Consider the following 21,429-nt stretch of genomic DNA (forward strand, 5'->3'; position numbering starts at 1 on the left):
AAGAACCAGAGTTAAAAAACGGTCTGAACAAAAGTAGCACACCTTTCGTTTTGGGCTTTTTTTTCCCATGTCTAGAGAGGGTAATTGAGCTAGTAAGTTGATTGAGGACGTAACATGTCGAGTGCGACGTAGGGTAGTATTACAGTGGAAAGTGGATTATGGATTTTAAGATTCATGTTGACCCCAGAAGCAAGCAAATCGTTTATCCGAAAATCTCCTAACGTTAGGGTTGCTATTCCATTACCACTAAAACTAAGCACAATCACCATCGCAGTAGAAGAAGACTGAACATTATATACTGTCTGCATAATGAGTTGGAGAAGTTATGTGCAGAGTTACATAGTTAACTTGGGATGAACATCACCCTATCAAACAATAGATGGGAGATTATGCGCTGGAACACATACCAACACCGGAGAGAATTTAACATAAACAATTTAGCCATCTGTACAAGCAGTCAAACATAATGCAATTGGGAGCAGATTTTGAGGATACGTCAAATACAGTAGTCTCAATGATAATATCTTTAACTTCCAATTCCGATCCACATCGTCCTAGTACATTTACAATCCCCTGAAAATACAAACAGAAATCCAGTAAAGTAGGTTATAAACGACATGCAGCAACAATTTTGCTTATTGGAGGGGGGAAAAAAGGCATCCCATACAAAGCCCAGTAGGTAAACAAACCACTGTCCAGCATCTAAATCAGTCTTAGAAACATGAAATAAAATTTTGGGCATGCTATAGAGAAGGAATCTTTTTTTCCCTTTGGAAAGTACATTCCTACGGTAAATTTGAAACACCTCTGAATAGATTTGTTTCATAAACTTTTAAAACACAATAAATCTATGAAACTGAATAAAGTGGTCTAGAGTCATGACTTCCTGTGGAAGAGACTGTCCCACAATATGATGGGAAGATAGCAGAACTTTTGGTTCCAAGGTCTTCGGACTTGCAAGAATAAAAGAGTTGAATGCTAAACAGTTCAATGGAAGAACAGTTTGAAAGTAGACAGAATGAATGCTTGGTTATTTGAAGAACAATAAAATCCCTTTCTTACTCTAGATTTACCTTGCTTAAGTTGCTAACTGCTGGAGCTGCCAAGATCAAAGTCCATCGTATAGTCATATTCAATAGTTGGAATTACAGAGGCAACAAATTTCAAGAATAAGAAAAGGTACCTACAAAACAAAAACTTACAACGATAAAAAAGTTGTTGCATTGACAGTTCAAGGTACTGGTCTAGTAAATCATGACCATAATGTTATTGCAGGATCCATATCTGACAAATTGATGATGGAAGAGTAGGAGATGTTTTTATCGATGTTATCCCGCATGCTCAATACAGCCATTCTGAGATAACCTTATTTTCAGAACAAACCTATTTTGACTCTTAACTAAATTATATAGCTTTTATACGTGACTCGATTACTTGATTGGTGTTATTAATTGGCAATTATCTACTCGATACATTTTATAGATCAACAATTCTTTTACGACCCGTAGGGGGGACACCTCAGTGCTTATGACCCATAGGGCATTGGTGGTGTTAACTTTTCAAATAGCAATAGAAAAAAAAAAACTAAAAAAAGAATAACTAATAAAATCATTACGTGACAAACAATTAGCCTCTGTGTGTGTAAAGGCATAAAAATGGGTGAGTCAAGACAGGAAATTACTTATCAACTTCTGGTTCCACTCCACGTGACATAAGTACATCAATAATCTTTTTCATCACAGCTCCATGTCGGCATGGATGGACGGATGCATGCTTTCCAGGCAAGTGGGGATGGTCCTCAATTGTTACCTGTGTCCAAATGATTGAATGTCAAAGCAACGATTTAACCACCAAAGCAAAAAATAACCAGCTTACTGCATAGAAGACAGAACAAAATTATCACACTTAACAGCTAATGTTTAACACTATCCCATGGAAGAAAGTGAGTGCATATTGAGTAAAAAAATAAAACAAGGAAGAAGAACACAAGAATCTAGATAATATCTTCATCAATTCCCTGAGTTGGAAAGTTCTACCTAGAGAAGTTAAGCAAGAAACAACAAACTCATAGCCTAAAAAGGGTAACATCAATAAGTCAAACACTTTATGACCAATTGTGTCCTGTAAAATGAAGTAAACACATCCTCTTTATGTGGCATTATCCATAAGATATGGTTTCACATGAGACTGTCAAAACAGTTATACAAGCAAGGAATAATATGATTCTGAGGCATCAACTCACAGTTTTGCGTGCATGATCTTGACTGACATCTTCAAGTACGAGCTCTGCTTGTAAAAGCATCCTTGACTAACAGCATTAGAAATGGAGTTCAATTAGTGTTTGAAGTTTTTATATCAGCAAAAAGTTACATTTTAGGGAAAGCGAAATTAGACAAACTGAGATACCAACACAAATATAAAATTTTAATAAGTCTAGAAACATGTAACCATAAACCAACTCATACATTCTAATAACCAATTAGCCAGAGACCAAGGCATAACCAGGATCGAGGAAATATTAAAAATCAGGTACCTTAACACAGCCTGGAACTGAAACAAAACACTGGTTTTATTGACAGTATTTTTATTTTTTATTGTAGGTACAACAGCAGAAACATCTTTTCTAAAATTGATTGTTTACTTTTCATCTTTATTTTGTTAAGATGAACTGGATCTTTAATTATTTAATTGCAAGTGTACTACCAACCCTAACAGTATTGAGCACCAAGCCAAAGAAAATACGGGGAGGAGTAAGTTTTTTTGCACGACATATATATGTATATTACCTATCTTTAAAAACAATACACGCACACTATAGAGTAGCAAGTGAAAAATGAATACATTCCAAACTGAGCCAAGGACTTAATTGGGGCTCAGCTGGCTAGTATGCTTTCGTTACTACTCAAGCTTGAAGTTGATCCAGGGACCCTCCAGTTAGCTGTCAACTTATTTTATTAGTATCTCTGCTGGAAGAACTTGGTTTCCAACTACTTTTGCAATATCTATCAGCTGTATAGCACATGCACTCAAATAAATTTTAACAGTTTTCAGGCACAAGATCATAGAAAAATACAAGTTACCAAAGAATATAAATAACAAAAAGAGAAAAGCCAAATGGTTCTGAGTCTATTTTATTATTCGGCTCCATAAGTCAAGCTAGGAACCAATTGAAACCAACGTTGCTGTTTCCAGTGAATTTTCTGGCTGTCGCTCCAGACGATTGTGTTCCTTTAGCTGTTACTTAATGTTAGTTGCATGTTAACGTTCTTTTGTATATGGTGGACTGCTTGTTCGCCGCTCTTGTAATTTCGGCTTTATTTTAGATAAATATTTTGTATTTCTTTTTTTTTATATAAAAGAAAAAGGAAATTAAAAGGACTTCACTCGTTTTGAAAGAAAACTCAAAAACAGGCTCCAGCTTGACTCTGTTGAGCTAGAGAACGATCTTAACATGTAGACTTCAACTGACTCAAGTTGAATACCAAATGACAGCAATTCTTGATAATAATACCAATTTGGAAAAGAAAACAGCCAGTTACTGAAACAAACCTCATCATACCCAGTAAGCCACACTCGAGGAGTTTGGTAATATTTATCATACCTGAAAGTGAGTAATATTGATGCCAACATAGAATTAGCTACAGAGACCAAAAAATTGAAGTAAACTTCAATTGCCTTATAATTGAGCTATCCAGAAAGCAACACTTTATTAGCAAAAACTTTGAAATAAAAAGCAACCATTTCTCCAAAAGGCAACATGCTTCTAAGTTCCGCATGGGGAAAATATTGGACCTGGTCAACAGTTAAAAAGAAAATGAATCTTACGTAATGCTGACATCATAGGTTCGTGTTCGTAAAATATTGTCATCTTCAGGTTCATGAGCAATAATATAAGTTCCCTGCAATTTAAGACAAACCCAAAAATTCTTAGCTCTCTACGATATATTAACATCATTTTCATGGTTGAAAGCAAAAATTAACATCCTGTGCAAGAGACTAGGGAAGAAGGTTGCTCAAGATCCAGATTAGATAATATATAAAACTTTCAATGAAATATCAAATCCTTCTCTATAACTATCCCCCTCACTCCTACCCAAACAAGAGACTCTTACCCTCCTCCATCTCTTATTTTGTTTGCACTCATTAAAATTGCATACAAACTATTTTTATCATAAAATTAAGTAATTTTAAGAAAGTATTAAGACTAAGGCATAACCCAATTGGTAGTCACACCTCTTGTTTAAAGAGGAGGTCAAATTTCCCTCCCTGAACGTTGCTACTAATCAAAAGAAAAATAAATAAACTATATCATGTGTATTGAACAGGCTACAACATGAAACTTATCAACGAGTAGACCCAGCACAAAGACATGAAGTTTTAAAGAGACAAGAACCATCACTGCACGCCAATTAAACACTTACAGGATCTATTTCAATGTTGTCAGCTTCTTCATAGTCAGCCATGTCAGGAATATCGTCTTCATCTTCCCCTCCAACATGTGAAGGGGCCAACTTCACAGCCTTATTCTTGCTGATTTCTAAACTTTCAATGGAGGGTAAGTTTTCCTCCTCGCAACTTCTATCTTTTAAAGATAAGAGATAGTCTGAGTCAATGGTTCTACGAAAATATTTGTGTACTTTAACCAAAGTAACTTACCCTTTGGCTTCCCATGGGTTGCCAACCAGCCATCATTATCTTCATTATCAAGAAGAACTTCCATACCAGCAGCTTCATACTCCTCTTCAATAGATGCAGCCCTCCGTAAGCAAGGGACTGAATAAGAAGTAAACAGATCACCCAATGTAATTAAAGGTCACAGGGCAGCGATAAGCAAGAGCAGCAGTTTTCTTTAAGTTTATACTTGAGAGAGAGAAACCCACGCACACACACAATACTGGGCAGTTAGCTCAAATGGTTCTTGATTCAATGAGGATTAACTCCAACCAATTGGATTGCTTGAGCAAACTTTTTAACTTTTTGGAGGCCAAAAACAGAGTATAAGACAAAAAAATCTCTTTGCTTGGTTTTCTTTCATTTACAGAAACCATAAAGGTGGCATAAATCAATGATTAAAATGAAAAGGAAATGATACAAAACATTGAGCACTAGCAATATTATTATGCCTGAATATTATAATCCCCAGTAGCTATTAATAACAAGATGAAAATTTGTCGCAGGAAGTGGGAAAAAACAAAAGGATTGCAAAGAAATAGAGTAGTGTGATGTCATCATACCATTTCTAGTAATCAAATACTGCTTTTCTGGTGGTAAGTATGGCTTCCTCTTGCTTGGCTCACCTGATTCCCTAACATGATATGAATCGAAAGGAAAATACCAACCAAAAAGTAAGATATCACCTCAAAACCTTGTTCGTAAAACAAAAATAAAGTGATGAGAAGATACAAAAGAAATAAAATCCAAAGAGATTAAGAATTGTAGCCATCACTAATAAGAATTGTAGCCATCACTAATAGGACTCTACAATCTAAATATGTAATAACTATTCAACCAGCATATTTGAAAACTCTAAAACAACTGCTTTCTCTAAATTCAAATGATCAGAATACTTAATCAAACAAAGTTGTTCTTGTCTCTACTTTCTTTCAGCTATTTTCAAATAAATTTACATCCCTTTTCCTTTATAAATTTCATCTTCCTGTACTTTTACTGAATTTGTTTTAAAACAAAAACCCATAAACCCAATTGATAGATGGGTTTTTTAATTTTATTTAACCCTGCAATTCAGCCAAGTTGATTGACAAAATCAGTGGCAAACTCTTAAAACCTCGCTTCACTTCCCGAACTTTATTTTTTCAACAAATTCATAATAGCCATTAGTCAAAAATGAAAACAATAAACAATCCGAACATAAAGATAACAAATTACAATCAAGTAAAATTAAAATATCGAATTTTACAATAAATAGAAACAAAGGGAAGGAAAATACCAAGACCAGGTGGGGCACTTGGAGACGAGGTTATCACCAGCAGTGACGAACTCGGTGACGCTGAGAACACCCTTTTCTTTAAAGGCGGAGACCGTACGAGGCCCTGTGATTTTCTCTACGGTCCCTTTGAAGGCCTCGTGAAGCTTCTGCGACAGAACCATCCTCTTTCTTTTTCTACAGAAAAAAAAAATCGCTGCTTTTCTTTGCTTTCCTTCACCAACAGAGAGAGAGAGAGAGAGGGGAGAGAGAGACTCTTGGGAGAAGCGATTTCGTGCGTGGTAACGACAGATGATACCATGTGCATGGTTCTGTCGTTTATTCGCGGAACGACGTATTCCCGGGAAAAACTAAGACGACGCCGTTTAGGTGAGTTGCTGCGCGTTCAGCTTTGGGCAGTTTTAGTATTTTTTGAAAGAGATATTATTAACTAGCTAATAATGATTTATTAAACTAGTTCGAATATGAGAAATTGCATTAAATATTGCAGAGCGTTTATTTTGAAACAAAATTTGATCTTGTTGATGCCGAATTTTTCAACAAAGAGTAAAGAGCTTTGCTAAAAGAATGAAAAGAAACATCTATAATCAAAAATAAAATAAAATACCTGTAAATAGACAGGATTCGAATCCAATTTGACATATTGGGTTCATATTAAACTGGATTGGATCAATTTTAAATAAACCGAACTTGTGCAAAATTCGATTTGGCTCGACTCATTCACACCTCTACTTTTTGTTTGATACTAATGAAGAAGCAAAGTGTCTACCTTTGCAATGTTTTGAGGGATATACAACAAATTGTAGTTTGATCTTGGCCATACGGGTGCAAAGTGATTGACATACTCTTTTTGAAGACTCATTAATATTTACAATGTTTTGAAGGTTATTAGTTGTTTTGAAGGAAACAACTTAGGGGCTTCAAAGTAATCCTTATCTAACTTTTTATTTTGGTCAAATCCTTATCTAACTTCAACTCAACTCAACTCAACTCAACCCAACGCAATTCCTCCACATCCTATGTTTGTAATGGCACTCAGTGTTAGTTTTGTCACAGCCCAAGTACTCAGCCACTTTCGACCACACAAAAAAAAAACAAAAGTTCTCAGCCACTCACTATCTACATCTTGCCCATCAATCCTACGCTCCATATTTAACATAACACCAAAATAGTCCACGTGATGGGCCATTTTTTAAATTTATGGGGATTTTTCACTCTCTTTTAGTGCATTGCAATAACAGTTCATATCACTTGAGACATTTGGGTTTTATGCTACTCAATGCATTGCACTATCGATTCCGCAAAGTTCTAAATAACAACAATAATGCAAAAACAACAAATTTCAATCCCAAATTTACACCTTAAATTAAGCATGAAACTAATGATTTATTCTACAATAGTTATAGGTATGAGATTATTACACATAAACCCTAAATCCAAACCCTATCTTTGGGTCTTAAACGTTGCTTCTATCGGCCTTTCTGTGCAACAGTCCACCAGTAGCGGAAGAGAGGGTTACCGTACATACAAGAGTCTCCTTGCTCCACGTTTTTAGGTAAGTAAACCTTCGTTATAACATTCCCTTTCTTTTTAGGTAGGTAAGAATAAGAACCTGTAACTTGAGTCATGTAAGCATTACCCAAGATTCCCCATTCGACTAGGATTGGTTCAGCTTTCCTAGCAAAGCAATACACTTTCTTTCTTATAGGCTTGTTTGTCACGTCTAATTTAGGGTTTTGCTCTTGCAAGGATCAATTGCGTGCTTAACACGGCACAGCTGCTGGAGTTGAAGAAACCAAAAATTTTGCTCCTTGTGTTCCGTTGAACCATAAAATAAAGGCTATTGGAACCTCCGTCTTCTGTGGAAGACCTCCTTCCTCTCCTCGACGTAAGCCCCAATTCCCTTTCGAAGGGTTATGGTTTTCTATTTCGTTTTCTTTTCGAATAGTGAAGTTTCTGCCTTTCAGTGGTTGTTGTTCCTTTCTGTGTGGTTATTTTATTATACTCCTTTCTGTGTGGTTAGTTGTCAATTTAGTGAAATGAGTTTCGAATTTTATTGTTATGCAAGCTTCTATGCCGTAATGTTGTGTTTTCATGAGGTTGAGGACGAGGGGTTTGAGTCTCTAGCTCACTTTCCTTTTAGGCTTCTTAGTATTTTACTCTTTTTATCCCTCAGTGTGAACATAACACAGGTCTAAAAGCGGTACGTTAATGTCAATTATGTCTAGCCAAAGTAAAAGTAAATGATGCATATTTTTGTGGTTTCCAGCACAGTGGGATGATAATATGGTTTATGCATTTAATGTAATACCAATTAAGTTTTAATTTTTAAGAATGGTGAAGGTTTTAGATAATTTTAAGGTTAGTTTTTATCATAGACATTGCTAATAGAAATCATTATTGTTTGCAGTTTCTGTAAGAATACTGAAATAACAGCCGAAAATGCAAAGAGCTTCGTAAGGAGAGACACACTCAGAAAGATTGAAGAAAAGATTCAAAATTTGTGGAAAGAACATGATGTTTATAGGGCCAAATCTCGTGAAAAGCCTCCTGAGCCAGGGGAGAAGTTCTTTGGGAACTCTCCGTTTCCTTACATGAATGGTTTTTTGCATCTTGGACATGCATTCTCACTCTCAAAGCTAGAGTTTTCTGCACGTTATCATAGATTAAGAGGTGCCAATGTCCTTTTGCCCTTTGGTTTCCAGGAAACTGGAATGCCCATTAAAGCCTCAGCCGACAAAATCGCACAAGAGATCCAACAGTTTGGACATCCACCAGTCTTTCCTAGCAACAAAGAGGAGCAAGGGAACCATCAGGAAGCTGAAGATGCAAATTCAGGTGCACCTACAGATAATAAGTTCAAGGGAAAGAAGTCCAAGGCTACATCAAAGTCAAGCGGACAAGCATACCAGTAGGAAATCATGCGCAGTCTCGGCCTCTCTGACAGTGAGATAACCAAATTCTGCGAAGCATCTGAGGGGTTGAACTTCTTCCCTCCAATGGCAATGGAAGACCTCAAGGATTTTGGCTTGGGATGTGACTGGAGCCGATCCTTTATTACTACAGACAGGAACCCATATTTTGATAAGTTTGTGGGGTGGCAGATGAGGAAATTGAAAGACATGGATAAGGTTGTGAAAGCGAAACGTTATGCGATCTAATCCTCCAGAGTGTCAATAAGTATTTGAAAGACTGGATTGATATAATGAGGAAGAAGCTTGAAAAGTACAAGTCAAATTTAGATAAAGTTGATAAGAATGGTGCTCCAGTTACATCTTTGGTACAAGGCAAGAAGCTAATAGGCCTGATATATGTGACGGAGCAATTTGATGAGTGGAAAACAGAGTGCTTGAGGATACTCCAGAATAACTTCAATATAGAGACTCGTACTTTTGCTCCGGACAGGGTGATATTGGAGGCATTGCAGAGTAGTTCTCTAGGACAGGCCAAGGGTTTAAGACAAATCCAGAATCTTTGCATGCCTTTCGTGAAGTTGAAGAAGAAGGATGCAGTTCAACTTGGAGCTCAGGCCTTAGATTTGAAGTTACCATTTGGAGAGGTTCAGGTACTTGAAGAGAACATAGACTTGATTAAGAAACAACTCGTGCTTGAAGGGGTACAAGTTTTGTCTGCTACCAATCCTGATGATCGTGCAAAAGTTGGTCCTCATGTTAAACAGATAGAGCAGAATCCTCCATTCCCTGGAAGCCCAACTACGATCTTCTTGACCCGATAATTGTAATCCTTTTGGCACATATCTGGAACTTTTATCAGATTATTTTACTTACTTAGCATCTTAAGTTAATTGGATCTTATTTGAAGAATTCGTCATTCAGTTTTCTTACTCTTTTTTTCGTGTCGTTTGCTGTTATGGTGTTTAGTGGTGGTGTTAGGAACCAAGTATTGTCTTTCTGGAGGAGACACAAAGTTAGGAAAGAATTAAGTGATAGATATGGTTGCCTGAAATGTTTTCAAACAAAACTGAAGAAAAATGAAGGTAACACCAGAAAATCCTAACTTGGTGCTACCAAGGTAACGGGTAACAACCACTTTTCAGGTTTCATGTGGAAATAAGGAATATGACTGAATCAAATATGTCTCCATTTTCTCTTGATCGAAAAGAGAAACTATGAGGCAAAATTTTCTGATATTTCATTTGTTTGTAGGCTCCAGGAAATTCTTCCAGCAGAACTCCTTCATGATGGTACTTTGGTTTCGGCTTCAATTTAACATTGGGATTGGAAGACAATTCCAATCGCCATGAAAAAGGACTAAATAAACATCCATGTGACTCGAAAAACTCCATTCTAGAAAATATAAGAAAGAAAAATAAACTAAGGGGCAGACTTACTGAACTCCCATTATGAAAGAATGACAAAGTAAGCGAGCAATAAAGAAAAATAAAGGATTTTAAGAATCTACCAAATGTAAGTAGCTATAAGAGAGATTAGAAGCCTATAGAAGGAACAAGTGCATTTGGATCATATCTAGTTAAGCTAAGCTATAAGCCATAGGAATCCACGGTTGAACTTTAAATTTGTAGAGAAACCCATATGTTATATTACAAAGTGCGCACACACACACACACACAAAACTTACTCAAAAGGGAAAATGCATTTTCATTAAATCTATGAACTTTCAAGTTGCACTATGTTTTCTATTAGCATTTGCCAGTAATGTACCTAATTATTTTATTCTTGTATCACCAACATAGAAATTATTGTCAAAACACACACTGTGACACCATAAATAGACCCTTTAAAACTAAAAGTGCCATTTTGTGTCATCAAACTAAGGATTTTGTGTTCCAAAGAAAATTTTGTTCATTTTTCTACCCCTACGATGTTTTCAGCACGTTTCAGATGTGTTACAGAAGTTTTTTTGGTCATTGGTTGAAGTTAAATGCCAGAAAATAGCAACATAGCTAAGTAGGTTCTTATTTTGGTCAAAATCAAAATTTCTGCCTAATGTCTTTTTTGTTGTTTTTCAGGTCAATCTAAAGCCACTGACATGTTTAGAATGGTTATTATGATGATTTGGACCAGGTTTGGGGGTCTCAGGTGGCCTACATTATGTTTTAGGATGATTTGAAGCTCATAAAAGGACCTAAAACCCAAAAAACCCAGCTGCTGTTTTGCCCAGAAATTTGAAAACATTTTGTCACCAAAGGTTTTTAGCGACGGATGTTCATCAGATTTTTCGTGGCTAAAAATTTTCAGCGACGGTGATCTTCAGATTTTTCGTCACTAAAAGTTAAAATTCCAGATCAACTTCAGACCAAATGTCATCATGATCAGAGACATGTAGGAGTTATTTCGGGTCTGTTGACATTCCAAGAAGCAAGTTGTGGGTGTTTGAAATCGTCTCGTTGTCTATCCTCTCTCACTTCGACATATTCTACGCTTTGCTCATCCATACACCTACACAAACCCGGGAAGTTCTCACACCAATTGATTTTGCATGACCTAACTCTACTGCAAAAGTAGTTCTTCCAGCTGAGATGCTAATTGAATGAGCTGACAGGTTTCGAGACTTATTTATATTATAATTTTGTGTCCTGGTATCTCAATTTGTCTAGTTTCTTTTTCTCTAAAATGTAATTTTTGTTGATACAGAGACACAGAAGACTGATTAAGCTCCATTTCTAATGCTGTTAGTCAAGGATGCTTTTACAAGCAGAGCGTGTACTTGAAGATGTCGGTCAAGATCGTGCACGCAAAACTGTGAGTTGATGCCTCAGAATCATATTATTCCTTGCTTGTATAACTCTGTTTTGACAGTCTCTTATGTGAAACCATGCCTTGTGGATAATGCCACATCAAGAGGATGAGTTTATTTCATTTGCAGGACACAATTGTTTGTAAAGCCTTGACTTATTGAAGTTACCCTTTTTAGGCTAATAATTTGTTATTTGTTGCCTGACTTCCTTAGGTAGATCTTTCCAACTCGGAAGCGATGAGATCTTCATCTAGATTGTTGTGTTCTTCCTTATGTTAGTTTATATTTTAGGTACTTTTATCAGGTTCTTATTTACTCGATATGCACACACTTTCTTCATTGAAAAAGAGTTAACATTGGCTGTTAAGTGTGCATTGACTTCTATTGACCTATGCGCAAACGCTTTGCTACTATTGATGCCGGGATGGGGCTGAATCACTAGGGTTTCGAGACCATGAGGTGGAGTAATGATGAATATACAGTATACTTATCAAAAGGACAATGCAATATGTAAATTATCATTTTTTGTTCAGAAATTTTGTTCAAGATGTTTCGAATTACCAATAGTAATGTACTTTGCAAAGGAAAAAAATTCCTTCTCTATGGCATGTCAAAAATATTGTCTCATGTTTTTAGGACTGATGTAGATGATGGAAAGTGGTTTGGTTTCAAAGTTGCTGCTGTAGGTCATTGTTTATAACCTACTTTACTGGATTTCTGTTTGGATTTGCAGGGGATTGTAAATGCACTCAGGCGAGGTCGATTGGAGTTGGAAGTTAAAGATGTTATAATTGAGACTACTGTAGTTGACATTCTCAGAGTCTGCTCCCGATTTCGTTATGTTTCACTCCATGTACAGATAGCTAAATTGTTTATGTAAAATTCTCTCCGGTGTTGATATTTGTTCCAGTGCATAATTTCCCATCTATTGTTTGATATGGTTGATTTAAAATTCCTATCAATTGTTCGAAGGCAGAGTGCTTGAGGATACTCCAGCATAACTTCAACATAGAGACTCATACTTTTGCTCCGGACAGGGTGATATTGGAGGCATTGCAGAATTGTTCTCTTGGACAGGCTAAAGGTTTAAGATAAGCCCATAATCTTTACATGTCTTTGGTGAAGTCGAAGAAGAATTTGAAGAAGAATGAGGCATTTCAACTTGGAGCTCAGGCCTTAGATTTGAAGTTACCATTTGAAGAGATTGACGTACTTGATTAAGAGACAACTCGATGTTTGAAGAGGTACAAGTTTGTCTGCTACCAACCCTGATGATCATGCTATAGTTGGTCCTCATGTTAAACAGATAGGGCAGTATCCTCCATTCCCTGGTAATTATAATCCTTTTGGCACATATCTGAAATTTTTATCAGATTATTTTACTCAGCATCTTAAGTTAGTTGGCATCTTATTTGAAGGATTCATAATTCAGTGTTTGTTTTCTTTTCTTATTTTGTCATGTCGTTTGGTGTTATGGTAGTCAATAGTGGTGTTAGGAACTAAGTATTTTCTATCTGGAGGACACACAAAGTTAGGAACCAATTCAGTGATATGGTTGCTTGAAATGTTTTCTGTCTTTAAATCAGAGTTACACTCAGATTTCTTCGCTTCGATTCGATCCTACTTCAATTAAAGCTAGATTTACAAGGTCATACTTTGATATGTTCATCACACCTCTCTTTGGCTCTTTCAATTCCTTTTATCTTTTAATTTCCTCTCTTTTGGATATGCATCTATCTATGAGGAGCTACCCTAGTAAAATATAAAGTGTGGTCAGACCTTCTTGCCCTCCACTGCTAATTTAGATCAGGTGAGAATTAGATGTCTGGTTGATAAACAAAGATAATGCTTGTGACATGTTCTGTGGCTGTGGGCAGAAGGCAAAACTTAAAATGGGGGCAAAACTTGAGTCCCTTGTTGACTGAAGTACAAGGTCGGATGAGAACGAATCTGCGTCCAATTAGAGGAAGTTGCTCTGACAAATGTCATAAAAACAAAGAAGATTTATGCGTAGCGAAATTAGGCTTAAAATTTTAGCCCACCCCTTTTTCGAATTCGAATCTTGAATCCATGCCTCTTCTATTTTTTTTGGGAGAAAAAGCGATAGTAATCTATCTATATATATAAAACAAAAGGCAGAGAATTGTGAAACATTCAAAATACCAAAAAATGCTCTTGGTTAATGCAAAAATTAAGAATTGAAATTATTAATTAAATGAGGATAATATGGTAAATTCACATTTTTTCATATTTAAAAAAATTAAAATGAAAAGAAAAATATGATAATAAATCCTATTTTTATGGAACACAACTACCCATTATCTTTTTTTTATTCTAAAATAATTTTAAATTTTTTTAAAAAAAGCCCCTCGTAGGCACGGAAGCGCGTGCGAAGAGGCTAGTTTATTGATAAAACAAAATAAAGTACAAAACAGCCATAGTGTCAAATATGAGTACAACATCTCCAGTGACTAAAAACAAAAACAATTTGAGAGAGAATTACGCTTAAACATAAAAAGGCTTTAAACTCCAATTTGTCAGACAAAAGCACCTATACTCAGACTTACAATACATATTTACCGTGCAACGATAGAAACAACAAAGCCATATTGAAAATTCGAAAAGTAAAATACAAATTTATTTTTTCGACTTATTATTTTATCATTTTTTATGCACAAAACTTGTTCTAACAAGTTAGTTTCAAACTTTCAAGTTAAATTAAAATCACATTGTTTGATGGCTTTTGTTTTAGGCTGACCTATATAACTCATCTCATCACTTTGGCTTGAAATGTAGTTTTGTTTGTAAACTAGAACCTTAACACGAGTTTCACTGAGAATGATTCGACTGTGGAACCCTAATCACTGGAAAAAAGGAAAAAAGAAGTCGTTTTAGCTAGCTTAAAACCCAAACCCTATTGACATTACTCAAATGGGATTCAAATTTAAGCTAAAACCAATTCTCTCATTGATGGTCATGATTTCAGGGAAGAAACAAGAGTTGGCTTGGGTTTTGAATTTTAAATTCTAGAAAGAAAAAACAAAAAGAAATTGTGTGATAAAATATTAGCATTGTGGAAGGCAAAACGCTCTCACATTCCCCTGGACCATAGTGTCATTTGCTGTAGTTGAATTTTGATAGAGACTTGACTCAACGTAAGTTTAGAAATGGGTCCTTGCATGTCCACTGCAGGCCTTCTTCATATGCATATCGTACGTTCTCAGTAAACCAAGACATAGACATGGCTTTCACACCCCCTCAGGACACATTTGCTCCCTATGAGCCTAAATGTCCACATTACAATGTCAAATCTAACGTACGTACTGTTTTACATTTTTCCTAATTAACGTCCATATTGGTCTCTGACACCGTGATCGTTACATCTCTTTTTTAATTGTATTAATGATAATTACACGTGTGGGCGACTTTCAACTGTGTTTGCATTGATAGTCATCGTGCGAGTAGGCATGCATATAGTCTCACTCAAGTTTTTGTTAATTATTGTTTTTTTTTTCCATAGTTTACATGAGATGTAGAGTATCAATTTCACATTCACAAGTGAAATTTTGACCCCATCCTACTATACTATTTAATTACATGTAACTCCAAAGCTATTACAAGAAGAGGTCCACTTAACCAAGTTAATGGGCAACACATACAATTTGCTGGTGTGGGAAGATAACAAGATGTGACCAAAATCAAAGGGTGGACCAAACTCGATATGCAGTCAACTTCCACAGCTAAAAGTAACTTTCATTGGTTTATTAATGTAACCAAGAGAAAAAAAAAACATAATATCAGGTTTACAAAAGAAAAGGAGAAAATAGAAAATTTAAGTAGTTTTGGAAAATTAAGGCCGTTTCTATTCACATTCTTAATTTGTCATTTTGCAGTTCGAAATTAATATTTATTTACTTTTAAAAATATTCACAAAAAAAGAATACAGAATGGCAAAGTGAGAATGTATATGATAAGTTCTAATGTTTCATGAGAATCAAATGAAATGAGGATATATGTTCAAATTTTTATTTTGCTCTTTTTTTCTTCTCGAGTTTTTCATGAATTTTGTGAACAATAATCGGCCAGGCATGCGTATACTATACGTCTTCCTTTTGTCATTAGCTTACGTCTTCCTTTTGTCATTAGCTCATAAAGGTATACACATCATAGTTTCCCAAACAAATGTATAAATAGATGCAAGTCCAGGGAAAACAAAAGAAAATGAAATGGTGAAAAAGAAATAATTCATATAAGATTTGCTTAAATTGATGTAATTGATTCATTTTAGGACAGTTTGATGCATATAGTTTGTCATTGAGTGGATTAAAAAAAGTGATCCCACTTGCGAGAACAATTTGTATCTTATTACGTGACAGTGTTTGATGGTGAAACTGTTCAAGGAAATTTTTCTATATATCCGTTCATATAGACTTGATCATACACAATCTTTTAACCGAATTATTTTGCCCATGTCATATTCACATGCGAAAGAATGGCATTAAACAAGTCTTCCTTGGTCCATAGTAGAAACAGATTCTCTGAAAAAGCCTCATCATGAGAAATTGGATTCTCTTTTCCTTTCAATTTCCGTATTTAAAAATGATCGATTTCATAAAGGAAAAAAAGAAGACGAAAATAGATTGAAAGCAGATAGCAAATCTTAGCTTATGTCAATTTTATTCACAAAACTGGATTGTTGTCCTTTCAATTATTGTTGTACTAATAATAAAATATTTCTCTAAAAAAAAATTAATAATATCTTTAAGATCTAAAAAGGACATAATTCCACGATTTTTGAGTCAAGTAGACTAGTACTTTAATTTATTCACTCTTAATTTATGTATGCTATGATCTTCAAAGATTAGCAGTTGCATAGAGATTTTAATTTCTGTACATGTTGGAGGCCAAATGGCACTAAAAAATTGCTAAAAGCTAATTAAAGAAACCCCTCACAAACAATCACCAACCACCCTATATATGCCAATTTGCATAAATCTTTGTTTAGAATAACCTCATTTGGTTTGCACATGTGTATCATAAAAATGCAGGTTTCTTTTTTTTCTTACGGGTTGGAAATGATATTGCATGTGGTTTTGTATGATGAAATTCATACTAATTATGCTTAGAGATCCTTATGTTCCTAAACCAACATCATTAATTTCAGGTAAGAAAGCAGCGGCGAAAATAGAAATTTTAGTATCGGGATCAAAATTGAGAATTAATCACGTCAAAATGTGCAATTTTGATTATGTATAAGCAACGAACATGTCTCCCCCTAGATCTCTTTATCAAAAAAAGGAAACATGGATGCATCAAAAGCATACAAGTATCTCATGATTAATTGAGCAAAAGCATTTGATTCCCCTCTCTCTTTCCAACTGGTCAATTAAAAAGAAGTGAGAGATTCTTGCTCATTGTAAACGTATAATAACTCGATCGCAATTTCCAATTAATTCATTAGATATGAACCTTGATTAATTATCTTTATAATATACTTGGCTAGCAGTAGTAATTAAACCATGATTAGTGAAATAATTAACCAATATCTCTTATCATTAGATTCTTCATGTGTATACACAGTCTTTGTCCCCTCATGTTGCTTGCTTTCGTTTCTGGTCCAAGAAAGAAAATAGATTCTTCATGCTTGTGGGGTAATGATTTCATTTTCATGCTAGGACACAATGCCAGATCTGACTACCTAGATACTGAGCAATGGTACTATATGTATATATATGGAGCAAATCATCAAGATTTTCTTGTTCATATGTTATAGATGCTTCCAACTGATTAATTAATTAAGAGTAATAACCTAAAAATACTAATATCAGAGCATACAATTATGACAAATAATGTAACCAAAACAAAATATCATCAGATATTATAAACTAATTATTAGGATTTTGGAGGTTTATACTTTGTATAAGCCAACTATGGTGATCATATGGGTTATGCATAACAATTTGAAACTTTATGTTTGGTGTTCCAATTGAAAGATATGAAGAAACTGCTGCATGTCCCAAACCATAAGGCCCTGTCCGGTTCATGGAACGGATTTGAGGGGAAATCACTTCCCATATCATTTTCTAAGGGATGAGAAATGGAAGATTCATTTCCCACATTTGGTAATGTCGGGAAAGTAACTAGGAGATTTTACTTTATTTTCTTTCCCATGTTTGTTTTGAGTAGGAATGGAAAACAAAGTTTATATAATTTTTCAATTATACCATATTAAATCAAATAAAAAAAGAGTACATTTAATGATATATTATAATTCTAAATTATTAATAGGGACAAAATGATCATAAAAAATGTGCATTGAATATTGGTTCATTTTTCCAAACTTTTTCATGAGGAGGGAAAACAAAATCCAAGTTGGGAGGAGGGCTTCACTTTCCCTCCTACTTTCCCATGTGTCAAGCAACCATTTCCCATGCCCAGACTTATCAAATATAGGAAAACAATTGATTTCCTATCCCCAAGTCTCATTTTCCACGAACCAAATGTGGCCTAAGAGGGTACAAATTGTGCATATCATGCATAATTTTCTGATGGATATCTAGAAAAAAGAGTCAACAAGGTCTAACCTAGTGGAAAATGGCCTTAACTTGCATATAAGAGGTCTCAGGTTCGAATCCCTATGTCATCTTAGTTTTGTGTGTGTGTGAGAAATCCTCCTTCCCCTTTAATTAGACTATCGCTTGTACTAAAAAAAGAAAAGGGGAGAACAATATGTAAATATCACGCATGTATGTTTTTTCTTTCTCGTGAGGTTCGATTTTATGCTTCGTTAATTAAAATGCTTGGAAACTTTGAATGGAGATTAGTTAATGAAAAATTAAGTTACTTTGTGTTAGCTAGCTTGATATACATTGTTGACTGTTTCTCTAATTAACCACGGGCTTATAAGTGACTGTTTAATATGATAGGAGTTTTAGTTTCAAGAAGTCTTGCTCTGTAACTTTTAAATCTCACCCCCGCACCAGCAGATGCAGATATATAAGAATGACATTTGGACAAGTAATATAAAAATGTTTATCCATTTAACTGTGATCAAATAAATCACAATATGTTTAATAAACAATGAAAGTACGTAATCACAATGATAATCAAATGACGAACTTTCAATTTGTTTAATATTTAATAATAGGAATGATTCTTGAAAATTGACCTTCAATATATAAAATGAATTATTTGGATTATAAGATCGCATTGTGGAGTACATCTAAACGAGTATTTAACATCATATTAACTTATTAACTAACAATCAGTATTTGACCGCTCGTGTGCAAACAATAAACAATGATAAAATAAAATCCAAGAAACATTAACATTTTCAAAATGAGAGTAATATCTCAGTAATACTAAAAACCAATCTTCTTCAACTTATGGTGAGTGCAAAGGACAATTATTTGAGTGATTGTAAAGACCAAATTACTTGGTACGTTAATCACATGTCTTCAATTCTGATTGATTATATGTGTAAAGAGCAATTATTTGGTACTACTAGAATTTACCTGTCTCTAATTGAGATGACAAACCAACCATCAAAAACACGATGGCTACTGTAAGTACCAAGTAATACAGGAGCCTCAGCTACCAAGACTTTTCTTCATGAAAATTTCACACATCAAACTCTAATCATCTTTTTAATCAAAAGGTTTGTCATCAACATATATGCACTGTCATTATCATTTGAGCAACACCCTTATTGCTTGCTTTAGCACAGAGAGAGAGAGAGAGAGAGAGAGAGAGAGAGAGGATTTTGGTGTCCTTAGTTTTGTCTCATGCTGCAGTGTTTAGCAACCTCTTAATTATTATTGTTTATACAAGAGTAAATAGGAGCTCAATGATTAGATACTTGTGGGTCTTTTTCAACATAGCGCTTGCCAGTGTGGTATGCAAAGAAGATTTAACATGTGGGGGCCTATAAACAAATTTTCTGTCTCTCTCTTGAATTTTAGTCCAATGGGCAAATGAAGGAAGAGGAAGGCCAGATGGAAGAAGATAATGATGGTGAGGTCATTAACCACTAATGCACATTGGAGCACTGGGGCCCTTAAGTTTTTGCTATTAAATTAATTTAATTATAAAATCAGTTCTATATGTTATACCTACCATTTTATTTAGTTTCATGATATTGTCTCCTAGCTTTGGGTACCTACATGGGTGTCTACATTCTCTAGAATCCCCATTAATTAATTTCATTATCTTAATCATTGTCTAATTAAGAAAATCTGAAATAGATTAACCCTTGTAATTAGGTGAAATAGGTGTAGCAAGTACATAAGTACTCCCTCAAAATTGGATTGTATCACTTGAGCTATCTATGGGTTTTTCCATTACTAATTAATCTTGAAGTGTTCACATGGTTTAACTATTTAGGCTTGAGTTTAGCTCAACAAATCTTTGTTCTTTAGTGGCATTATATAAAATGAAGAGAAATAGAGTGGCCCTCACCTTCTTCAACTTGACACTTGAACTTTACAACCCCCTTGAGTGATCAATTTCTTCTAATAATTTTGTAAGATTAACTCTCACTTTGGGTAATGATTTAATGCTTTATCACTGATTCTACCAACCCATCACAATCTTCTATACATAAAATTCCAAACTTTTCACTGAAGTTAATCTTTTTTGACATTAGAACATTAGGTGACTCTTTAAGCTTATCTAAAAAAGGGGTCGTTTCTACATTTGTATTTGGGTACCTTGTAGCTGATGGTCTTGATGTTTAGTGGCGGAATCAAGTTAAAGGCTACCATGGACTCTAGCCTAAGTAGCCTTTTTTGAAAATTAAAATATAATAAATATATTTTAATGTGATTTTAGATTAATTTGGTTGCTCAATTAAGAAATAATCCCTTAGTAAACACTCATGACTCTATTTTTTCTCATCGTTTTCATCAATACTCATTTTAACAACACCCTTCTCAATTAGGTAGTCCAAAGTGTGGGTGTGAAGCGATTCATATGAAGAATGAGTTTATAGTAGTTTCTATTATTGTCTTGTCTACATCGAAAAAGAATTTGCCAACAATATCTATTCATACACAATAACAAAAGATTTCAATTCTCTCAAGGATCATAGGGCACAACTTGAATGTGTACAATTTCAATTTTGTTGTTGGTTCATATTCTCATTTTGATACTATGTGTGTGTTTTGCGTGCATTTCATATGTATTTATTTTATGTTAAATCTTATTGGAAATTAGTTAATGGAGCTATGAACTAACGTGGTTTATATGCTTTAATATATATTTTTATTTCTAAAAAAAAAATATAAAGTACAAGAAAAATTATCATTAGATTTTAAGCCAATAACTTTAGTTAGCCCACCCGTTGAAAAATTCATAGTTCCGCCCTTGTTGATGTCTAAGTTATGAATACAATTATCGCTTACTCTCAAAAAAGAAAAAGAAAAAAGAAGGGGGTAGTTTCTGATTAGCTAAGCAAATAGGTGCACAGTGTTCCTATTACATAATGGCATAAAGCAGAACAGTTTCCCTAAATTTTCAAAAGATGATAAAGGAAAAGGATTTGTAAAGACATCATTAGTACATGATGTAATTCATCCTCCCAGTAACTTTCCAACAAGATAGAGGAATTGAAAGAAAGAAAAAGAAAAAGAAAGAAGGGCATAATCTAAACCTTAGAAGGTGGGGGTAGCTTTTTAAAAGCATTTTAACATTAAATTTCCATAAATCTGTGAAGTATCTAAATCTATCAAGATGGCTAGCTTTATGGTCAACTTCTCTGAACCCCATGA

The 21,429-nt window shown here is 34.7% G+C and overlaps 2 protein-coding genes across 2 annotated transcripts; one reads left to right on the top strand and one right to left on the bottom strand.

Moving 5' to 3' along the window:
• Positions 272-6,229, bottom strand: LOC18785434 (autophagy-related protein 3). Its single transcript, XM_007218660.2, has 10 exons — positions 5,948-6,229; positions 5,235-5,305; positions 4,657-4,773; positions 4,422-4,582; positions 3,826-3,899; positions 3,550-3,601; positions 2,243-2,308; positions 1,682-1,809; positions 1,074-1,183; positions 272-573 (listed from the first exon to the last, which is right to left on the bottom strand). Exons 1-9 carry the CDS (start codon positions 6,106-6,108, stop codon positions 1,087-1,089), a joined length of 927 nt encoding a protein of 308 aa, XP_007218722.1. The 5' UTR covers positions 6,109-6,229; the 3' UTR covers positions 272-573; positions 1,074-1,086.
• LOC109947610 (leucine--tRNA ligase, cytoplasmic-like) lies at positions 7,700-9,792 on the top strand. The gene is made up of 2 exons (XM_020558169.1): positions 7,700-7,832; positions 8,355-9,792. The coding sequence occupies exon 2, from the start codon at positions 9,150-9,152 to the stop codon at positions 9,678-9,680; it is 531 nt and encodes a 176-aa protein (XP_020413758.1). The 5' UTR covers positions 7,700-7,832; positions 8,355-9,149; the 3' UTR covers positions 9,681-9,792.

This window comes from Prunus persica, chromosome G2 (genome assembly GCF_000346465.2).
Source record: "Prunus persica cultivar Lovell chromosome G2, Prunus_persica_NCBIv2, whole genome shotgun sequence".
NCBI classification, from domain to species: Eukaryota; Viridiplantae; Streptophyta; class Magnoliopsida; order Rosales; family Rosaceae; genus Prunus; species Prunus persica.

Excerpts from the sequence above, each read along its gene's own strand:
- LOC18785434 (XM_007218660.2), bottom strand. The coding sequence starts at position 6,108 with ATGGTTCTGTCGCAGAAGCTTCACGAGGCCTTCAAAGGGACCGTAGAG. Across the intron at positions 3,602-3,825 it reads ACCTATGATGTCAGCATTAC|GTATGATAAATATTACCAAA; the intron begins GTAAGATTCATT and ends ACTCACTTTCAG. Across the intron at positions 1,810-2,242 it reads AAGATCATGCACGCAAAACT|GTAACAATTGAGGACCATCC; the intron begins GTGAGTTGATGC and ends ATTTGGACACAG.
- LOC109947610 (XM_020558169.1), top strand. The coding sequence starts at position 9,150 with ATGAGGAAGAAGCTTGAAAAGTACAAGTCAAATTTAGATAAAGTTGAT.